Consider the following 8,840-nt stretch of genomic DNA (forward strand, 5'->3'; position numbering starts at 1 on the left):
TTTCCGACCAAGCTAGTCAATTTTTAAACAAACGCCGATGTCATTCCAAATTGCATTAATTTTTGTCGGAATTTGTGTTGCTTTTTCCTAACTTTCTTAACAGTTCTTCCTTTGCTGAAGTCTTATCGAGAAAGAAAAGATTCTTTGAGAAAAAAAATCCAGCAGAAAATCTGGAAACAGATGGAAGTTGGCAGGATATAAAATGAATAAACAACGCAAGCGCAGAATAATATGGATTTTAAAGTTGAATACAAAGAGCGTTACCCTTTAAAATTCTCGGTCAAGATTTTAACGTCACTCTTCCGAAACCTGACCTGACGGAGAGAAGGGAAGAGAATAATCCAGTGAATCTATATCCGTCTCGTATTCACAATGACAGCCAGATTGCCAGCCACACATACACAAGGTGCATATACATTTGTATATGTGTATGTATAGATGGAGATAGAGAAAGAGGCAGACAGAGAAAGAGGTGAAGTGATAGATGTAAAGGAACCAATCTCAGGACATAATCGATAAAGCTGTAGAGAGTGTATGGAAAGAGACAACGTTGGAAAGCATGATTAATGGGCTACTCTCCCTGATCTTCAATGACAACAGTGACAAAGACTGCGGTATCGTCAATTCCACTAAAGTTTAATCATCGTTCAGAAGAGGCAAATGATTGTATTGTGGGACAGTTTCATGTATATATATATATGTATATATATATATATATCTACACATGTCTTAATTTTAATAACATTACTCGGCTTAAAAGACAGTGTAGAAATATATTTGGCGTAACTCGTGCAGGCATCACTTCTTTACAGTGATTACGTTGCTAAACACAGTTTGCTAATATGTGATGTGGAGTTCAATATCCTTTATTTTTGTTTTCCATCGAGGGTAACTGATATCCAGATAATTATCACTACGAAATGAGACCGTGCAAGCGTCCGCGGCCGATTTCACGCATTGTCATGAAGTGTAGACGCTTAATTTAAATGAGCAACCAGTTATAAACGAATGACCAGTTCATGAAAGCTCTCAAGAATGTTTAATTCAGGCCTGAGTACTGGGTAAGTGTGGCGTCCCTCTACTGATTCATGCAATCCCTAAGCAAAGAACCACTGTTTATTTTGTAAGCAGTAATCCAATCTCTAATCATTGCTTTTCTGCGATCGCCCAAGACCTAAGCGCTCTTTTCAGCTCGCTTCTCAACTATAGTTCAAATGGATAAAAAGTGCGCAACCATAGAAATAAGAATCAGCAATCAATATCTTTGACAGTAACCATTCGATGATACACCATTTACAGAGGGAAGGAATATGTGAATGGACAGCATGGATGAGCAGTAGATGGACTCATTATGTTAAGAACTCACTGAACGATTCAACACAAACACGTTCATCACTTCAAAACTGTGATTTGTCGTTGTGGAATTAGGCCGGAAGCGAAGCAGTAGTGGAGCGGAAAGGAAAGAACACACGAAAGGAACCATTCATTCTCCTTACAAACAGTTTTCCTTGAGTTGTGATCAGTGAAAAGATGACAAGATTTATTTGATGACGATGCATGTTACAGCTGATAAGCTCGTAAAATGCGGGACATTTTTGTTCGGAAGTGATAGCATTCTTGCGATGAATGACTGATATAGCACCATTATTTGATCAAGACGGATGCACAAACTGCCGACAAAATTTGGATAGGAAATCAGAGGACTACCTTTGGGAAGTACCGACAAATTGCTGCTGAAGTTGTTAGCGACTTGTTACTGAGATAGTGCTGCTGCTCCTTACTAGGAAGATGAAACGACAAGCTATCGTGATTGCGCTGAAACAATCACTAGTTTCTCTAATGGTAACTAAAAAGTAACAAATAAGAGATGCTTAAGGAACAATGGAGAAGAAAAGGTTTAGAAAATTAGATACAATCAGTCCTCATCCTCCTTTTCTTACAGACATTTCCTTCTACGGACCAGCTAACTCAAATCTTCAATTAAATTACTTAACCAGCGTAACTCAAATATTCAATTAAACTACTTATTCTTGAGCTAGATATTAGCACTATAGCTACTTGTTATCATTATATAACTGCTGGAAAATAAGAAAAGCTGGGGTATGTTGTAGATGAAATGACAGTTCCTCGCAGCATTTCAAACGAAATGCTTACTATCACCAACCCAAACTGTTAGACTGGCTGAATAAGCTGAAATAAGTGAAGTGGTAAGTGCAGCATATCTCAGATTTATCTAGTAACTATACGTTGATGAAAAGGTCAACTGTCGGAATCCACAGATTCACTCCTTGTAATTTGAATTTCATTTTTGGAAATAATGACCGAGTGAAATAACATAAACAAGGTTTAGTCATGTGTTTCGACTTTACTGATGGTTAATTTCACTCTAATATTTGATTAGAATCAGCGCACAACCTGAACCAAAGTATTTTCATGCGTAAGCGAAAAATTCAACATTAAGTCGACATCACCAGTAATATGGGGGCTGATCCTGACCTTACTAGACAGTCAATAAATTGGCAGGCGAAGAGTGAGGAGTGAATGTTTGCTATTTCATTTGACCTTTCTGTGCGATAATGCTCTGCATCCAGTTTTTCTTTTTTTTAAAAACCGGAAAGAGTGAAAAATAAGCGTTTTATAGTTAGATAATAATGTGTGAGGAGAGGTCACTAAAAGAAAATGAGGTAGACAATGGCCAAATTTAAAAAATTATGACAAAGTGCCAGGAGCGGGCAGTATATTCAGCAACACTGAGCACATGATGAAATGAACGAATGATTGATTGGATGAGTGGTATGAATGAATGAATGAATGATTGATTGGATTAGTGGAATGAATGAAAGAATGAATGAAATGAATGCAAGAGCAAGCATTAAACACATAAGGATACAAAAAACAGACTGTATTTGGATGTGGAACTCGACTACAGTGGTGGTGTGTTTCTATGACCCTGTGAATTCTCCCTATCTAACAGCATTTCAGTGCATTAACACCACACTGCTACAGATCTAAGCGTAAAGTGTAGAGTAACCTCAAGCAAATAGCCTGATTTATATTCATGAGCACGAACTTATTCTGTTACGAAAATATGGTTTGCAGCATGGAACATAATAATAATACATTCATTAATTTGATGCTGTAAGTGTAAGTAATCCAAGTGCAAATTCCCATCACGAACCAGTTAAAAATACTAAAGTGAAAAACCTTTTTTTTGTGAGAAGACCATACATTAAGTAAGGAAAGCGTTACGGGGACATTATGTTTCTTATACCATTCCAGATTTTCTTTCAATATCACAAGAAGTTTACACTGCAAGGGATTCTCCTTGATTCTTTGAATAACCTACAAATAAATTTCCAGCTTTGTTCAAGTACATGCATATGTTTCGGCCGACGCAAACGATTGGTGTGAAATATTTTTATACGACTGAACGAAATATTTTTATCCATCTGATCCTTGAAGTTTGCGATTTCTTTTAATGGACTACGAGTGATTTTAATCTTGCTGTCCAGATCTCCTACTACTTTAATTTCAGCAGTTTACCTATTCGCTTCATTATTTACCTTAAAGACGTACTTTCAATAATTAACTACATACCAATTATGCATGGTTTATCAACAATCAGTTAACATGCACTGGCTCATTTATTCTTAGGAACTATTACTGGATTATCATTGTGTATTACAACATGTTGTGAGGGAGGAATTGGAAATGTCTTCTGTCCAGCGCTTTCACACTTCCTACTGATTAAAAAGTAGAACATTGAAATAACAAGAGATTTGAGAATTACTCGCAAATCATAAGTTATTTTCTTTAAAAAATAGAGGAAATGATAGGTTAAGCAATTTAATTGCTACAAACTTTTCTGTTGGTAGCATAAATGCTTTATTACCTAAAGGGAAGAGTTAAAAAAACTGGAAATTCCTGTAGAGCTGGACAATGACCTCAGAAGGAAGGAAGGTTGACAATTTGAAATAAGGTCACAGTGCTGGACGCATTACTGCATAACTCCACCTCCGCACTCAGATAATTGCCTCTGTTTTCTTATTCTCAAACTTCTTACCACTTCTTTCTTTCTCCCCACGTCGACCCTTTTTTACAGCCATCCCACTAAGGCACATTTCTATAAATGGGAAAAGATGTCAACCATTTGATGCAAATCTTATTTGAAAGAGTTAGAGGAATGCAAACCAATTTCTATGAAAGTTGCTCTTTTCGAGGTGAGGACAAGGGATTTGAAAAGAGATACCTGGAAAACTGAAAGGTAATAAAAGAAACAGAGAAATATTGGGTTTCCATAGAAATAATCTAGCAAGATTAACAACTATCCTTATCAGATCAAAAACAAAAATTTCTGACGTTCATAGTGAGATCTCCCTGTCAGAATCCCCAACTTCAGAAAGGATTAACTTTAGACCAGTTTTATCCTGGATGACCAGCAAATCTCTACTTTTCTTGGCCTTAAAAACTGTCTAAACAATAACCTAGAGATAGGAAGAGACATACTACGAACTAGCAATATTGGCATCTAAACGTAGTGTTAAGACAGCAAAAATTAAAGTTGAAATAATCTCTCAAAGCAGCAGCGTCACTAACCGACAATAGCTAAAATCAGTAGTATCAAGCAAATCCTTATTCTCCACTCCGGAAAAACAATCACCACTGAGTCAAAAACGACACAAATGATAAATAAGGCTTCAGGAGCGCAAAGTAGACAAAAATCAGTGAGGGATACCTGACAAATCTGTCAGAAATTTCTTGAATGAAAGTAGTGAGTGCAACCTCCCATGCCGAACACAACATAAAAGGAAGTTATTAAGACATATTTCCTCGTAGTCGCAACAAATAATCCCGGTGGCTGATCCCAGATAATTATTTGCTCGAGAGAAAAAAAATGCTCCAGTAATATTTTGCAGATTAAAGAGAGGCAGGATAAAACCACCGTAATTTTCATTCCATTTCCAGTCAGTTTGAAAAATCCAACGACCACGGTTTTCCAAAAATATTACCATTTAGGATTAATCCCATTTCAAAAAATGTAAACGTATTCAATCAACTTCGAAAAATATTTCCACATAAAGAATGAGATGTAGCGATATGTTTTCCTTACGAAAACCTAATATAAATCTACAACTAATAAATTTAAGACAAAAACGACGACAAAGGACATTCTATGCCCCTGCTTCTTTATGCCAGTATAGAAGCTCAGGAAATAAAATTGAGTATTGTTACCGAAATGGAGAAACAGGCACAATCATTCGGTGACAAAAATAACTATTATTAATCGGCAAAGACAATGAAACAAGCACAAGACAAAAAGCAGTAGAGAGGTGAGGTTTGGACATCAAACAACTTTAAGCTTTTTTTCCGCTAGAGAATGCATTATTGAACATCAGTAATAACTGCCTTCTACAACAAAAAAAAGTGTACAACACTTTTCAAATGAAAACACCATCCCTGTCAGATTACGCAATGTGCTCTAAACCACTAGATCAACCTACTTCACCAACTACTACCATAACTGCCACCTACCATCTCTCACTCCTGTTTTAGTATGTTGCTGCACCTATATTTCTCTTAGCAGTGGTAGTATCGTTATAAAATTCTTATGTCCTATGCTTAGTGTTCCCTCAGAAATATTTAAGATACCAAATCCAAAATCCCTTACTGAAAAATTCAGCGAACATAGTATACATCGTGCTGCAAGAACAAGGGTGGTCATCGACTTTATGAAATAGCCAATAAATCAAGAAGAATTAATCACAGCAACAACAGCTTGATATCTACAAGGTCTCTGGTTGGTACAACATTTTGGTATGAAGTGATAGCTAGGCAATCAAATTTGTTTTTCTTTGTGATTAATGAAATTTGTGAGGAAAAAGATAGCCAGCAAAAGATAGCCAATTCATAGGACTTACGAAAAATGGTAGAAAAACTCCCTAATTAAAACATAAATCACCAATAAACTTTATCAATGAGTTAAGGTCTTGCTAACATTTGTTCACCCAATACAGCAAAAAACATTGTATTGTGTATTTCCGACTGAGTTCAAAAAACGATTCTGTAAACACCGATTCAACAACATAAAAATGCCAGTACTTCCATGAAATACCCTGACATACAAGTCAACAAATCTTTGCCAAAACAAAATATCGGAATTATAATTCATCTATCGCAGAAATCTGATCAAATCGCCTGCGACTTCTTTCACTTTCGAATTTTGAATCTGATAGATCCTTTCGCAATTTCTCAAAATTTCTCGTTGCAATATTGATGTCGAAGTAGTCTAAAGTGTCACTGCTCTGCCTATTTTTGGCCCTTTTCTCATTAATCGTATTAGGTGCTGTAAAAACATATGTTGGCATATCGTAAAAAATATCAAGAAAATTCTGGGAAAAACAAATAAAGAACAAAAACCATTCCCCATGAACAGCTCTAAATCTCGGATCTTTTTGTATTTTGCGGCTTTTAGCAGACTCCGTTTCGTTTGCTAAAAGCCAGATCTGTTCAACTGCGTGCTAACATCGCATCCATGCAATTTAAAAATCAGAAACAATCCCATTTAATCAGTGATTACTGAAATCTGCATTTTGCTTTACATTTCACTTTATACATAAAGATCAACAGGAGATAGAGAAGTATCCGAATGAAATGAGATAAAACAAAACAGTTAATAGATTAAAGCGGGAAATGTGAAAATTCAGAAAGTGAACTGTGATCAAAATAAAATTCAATGAACAAAGCTGTGAGTGCACACACAGCAGCGAATACAAATAGACTGAATGATCGTTGCCAAATAACCACTGAAACTAACAAACAAAGGCCTGCAATCGAAAACGAATGAAGTAACCTGTCTGGTCGTACCCACAGTTTCTCAGGTGGAGCTGAAAAGCATTAGCACAATAAATACATTATAATGAAATGTACCACTCAATAGCACTGTTAACAAAATCTGACTTGTTTCACCATCATCAGTGACAGTGAATTCCCAACTATTCGGTGGTAGTTTATTGTCATAACAGCTTTAAAATGCTAATGTGAAAACAGTTTTTGCATGTAGAGTATTATAAAAAAGATCAGATACATAAAAACAAAGCAAAGAGTACCATAAAAAATTATGAATAGAATGTTATCGTTCCCAAACAGCCTAATCTGCCGTAAAGTTTTATGTCATGAAAAATATAATAGTCATACTACCGATTTCGAAAAGGGTATACACTTGAGAGTGTATTATGAACAAAACAGTGATACGATGTGCAAATTTATTCAATTTTTCTCAGTACTGTAACCTTTATGGTTTGACTGTAGCTGTTCAAGCAAAATGAAACAGAGCCATGAGCAGTGTATTTTCGCCTCTAGAGTAAAACAAGGCTTACAAGTGAAACGTCACAATGTATATGAATTTAAATTTCATGAGTTATATCTTTAAATTTGAAATTTAAATTTCATGAGTTTATACGATGCACAGAGGTCAACAGTACCTCACATCCATAAACTTAGCCTTTAAACAGCATCTATTTCGACAAAGCACAATGTAAATAAACATGGAAGACACTTCTACAATATTTTTAAGCGAGGAAATAGAAAAGCATTCTCTACCAGAAGGAATAAAAATTGGAACATACCTTCAATATCAACTTCGCAAACACCGTTAGAGCCTTTGACAAAGCCTTTTTCACATATACATTCGTATGAACCTTCTGTATTGTTGCACTTAACATGCTCACCAGTACACCGATCTTCATCAAAACATTCGTTGACGTCTGCAGAACCACAATCAGAATAAATGAAACTGCTTAATTCGAAAATAAACTATTTAATCGACAGCAAAAATATAGCCTACTCTATTTTACAAAAATTTACAAGAACGTGAGCTCCGCAATACGGGCAATTTGAAAATTTCCGGACCTTCACATTCGTTACTATCGTTCATGATCCAGCCAACGTGACACTCTTTACAATCTCGTGGCCCACTACCAGAACAACCGCCTTTACACGATTTGTGACACTCTAAAAACATCAGAGGTACTAGAGGCAATAAAAGTTGTAAAAGATGTAGTTGAAAGAATGCAAGCTCCATTTCAGACAAAATTTCCATATTTTTCTAATTTCTGAGCATTAAAAAATTAGTGTCAGCGTAAAAGAGCGGGTAGAGTAGGAAAAATATCTGTCATTAACTGCTGTATCCTACGCAATTAGCAAGTGGACAAGGACATAAAAATCAGTAGGTTATATATCTAAGTACCTCAAAATATTCCTATAAGCTATACCACTTGTTTTAGTGTTCGGTGCACTGCACATAATTAAATTTACCACTGCAAACGAAAGTAGAACTATTCCGCATGGCATAATAATTTGCATCACAGTTGCTGCACATAAAACCGACATAACCCATATCACATTTGCACTTACCACTCCCTTCCCGAGAACCATCACCCTAAAACTTTTTATGGTCATGAAAGTATTAATTAAACTTTATCGATTTCATCAAAAACACTTTTTTTTTTAAGCACAGAATAGTTTTTTCACGGAAACTTTGTCCAAAACCGGCAGTGGATAATCAAAGAAAACCTGACAGGATCCATGACCAGAGCAAGCTGGTAGGCCTTTGTCAATACCAGGACAAGGTTTACAATCTGTGCCAAAATGCCCTTTATCGCAACATAATCGCAACTTTTCGTGACAAAGCCACTTCAGGAAATCAGGGTTGGAAAATTGTTTGTGAAAGTACCAGTTTTCAATGCTTTCTTCATGTTCTTCAACTAACTGCTGACACTGCAATATCATTACAATTAATTTTGTTCTTTAGAAACATACACTATTTCAAATAAATGGGTACT

General features: G+C 35.8%; 2 protein-coding genes across 2 annotated transcripts in view; both read right to left on the reverse strand.

The window, feature by feature from the left end:
* Window positions 1–3,070: 3,070 nt before the first annotated feature.
* Window positions 3,071–4,121, reverse strand: LOAG_07014 (hypothetical protein; the record flags this gene model as incomplete). Its single annotated transcript, XM_003142548.1, has 6 exons — window positions 3,071–3,136; window positions 3,205–3,342; window positions 3,375–3,455; window positions 3,665–3,743; window positions 3,862–3,892; window positions 4,064–4,121. The coding sequence occupies 6 exons, from the start codon at window positions 4,119–4,121 to the stop codon at window positions 3,071–3,073; spliced, it is 453 nt and encodes a 150-aa protein (XP_003142596.1).
* Window positions 4,122–5,914: 1,793 nt separating this feature from the next.
* Window positions 5,915–8,840, reverse strand: part of LOAG_17204 (latent transforming growth factor beta binding protein 4) — a 4,219-nt gene continuing 1,293 nt past the window's right edge. Inside the window, exons 5-8 of the mRNA XM_020449866.1 lie at window positions 8,314–8,437; window positions 7,909–8,010; window positions 7,626–7,763; window positions 5,915–6,884 (exon numbers count right to left, since the gene is read on the reverse strand). Of these exons, the coding sequence (XP_020306553.1) occupies window positions 6,679–6,884; window positions 7,626–7,763; window positions 7,909–8,010; window positions 8,314–8,437 (570 nt within the window). The 3' untranslated portion in view covers window positions 5,915–6,678. The remainder of the gene's footprint in view (window positions 6,885–7,625; window positions 7,764–7,908; window positions 8,011–8,313; window positions 8,438–8,840) is intronic.

The sequence above is a fragment of the Loa loa genome (genome assembly GCF_000183805.2).
Source record: "Loa loa unplaced genomic scaffold supercont3.49, whole genome shotgun sequence".
Taxonomy (NCBI): domain Eukaryota; kingdom Metazoa; phylum Nematoda; class Chromadorea; order Rhabditida; family Onchocercidae; genus Loa; species Loa loa.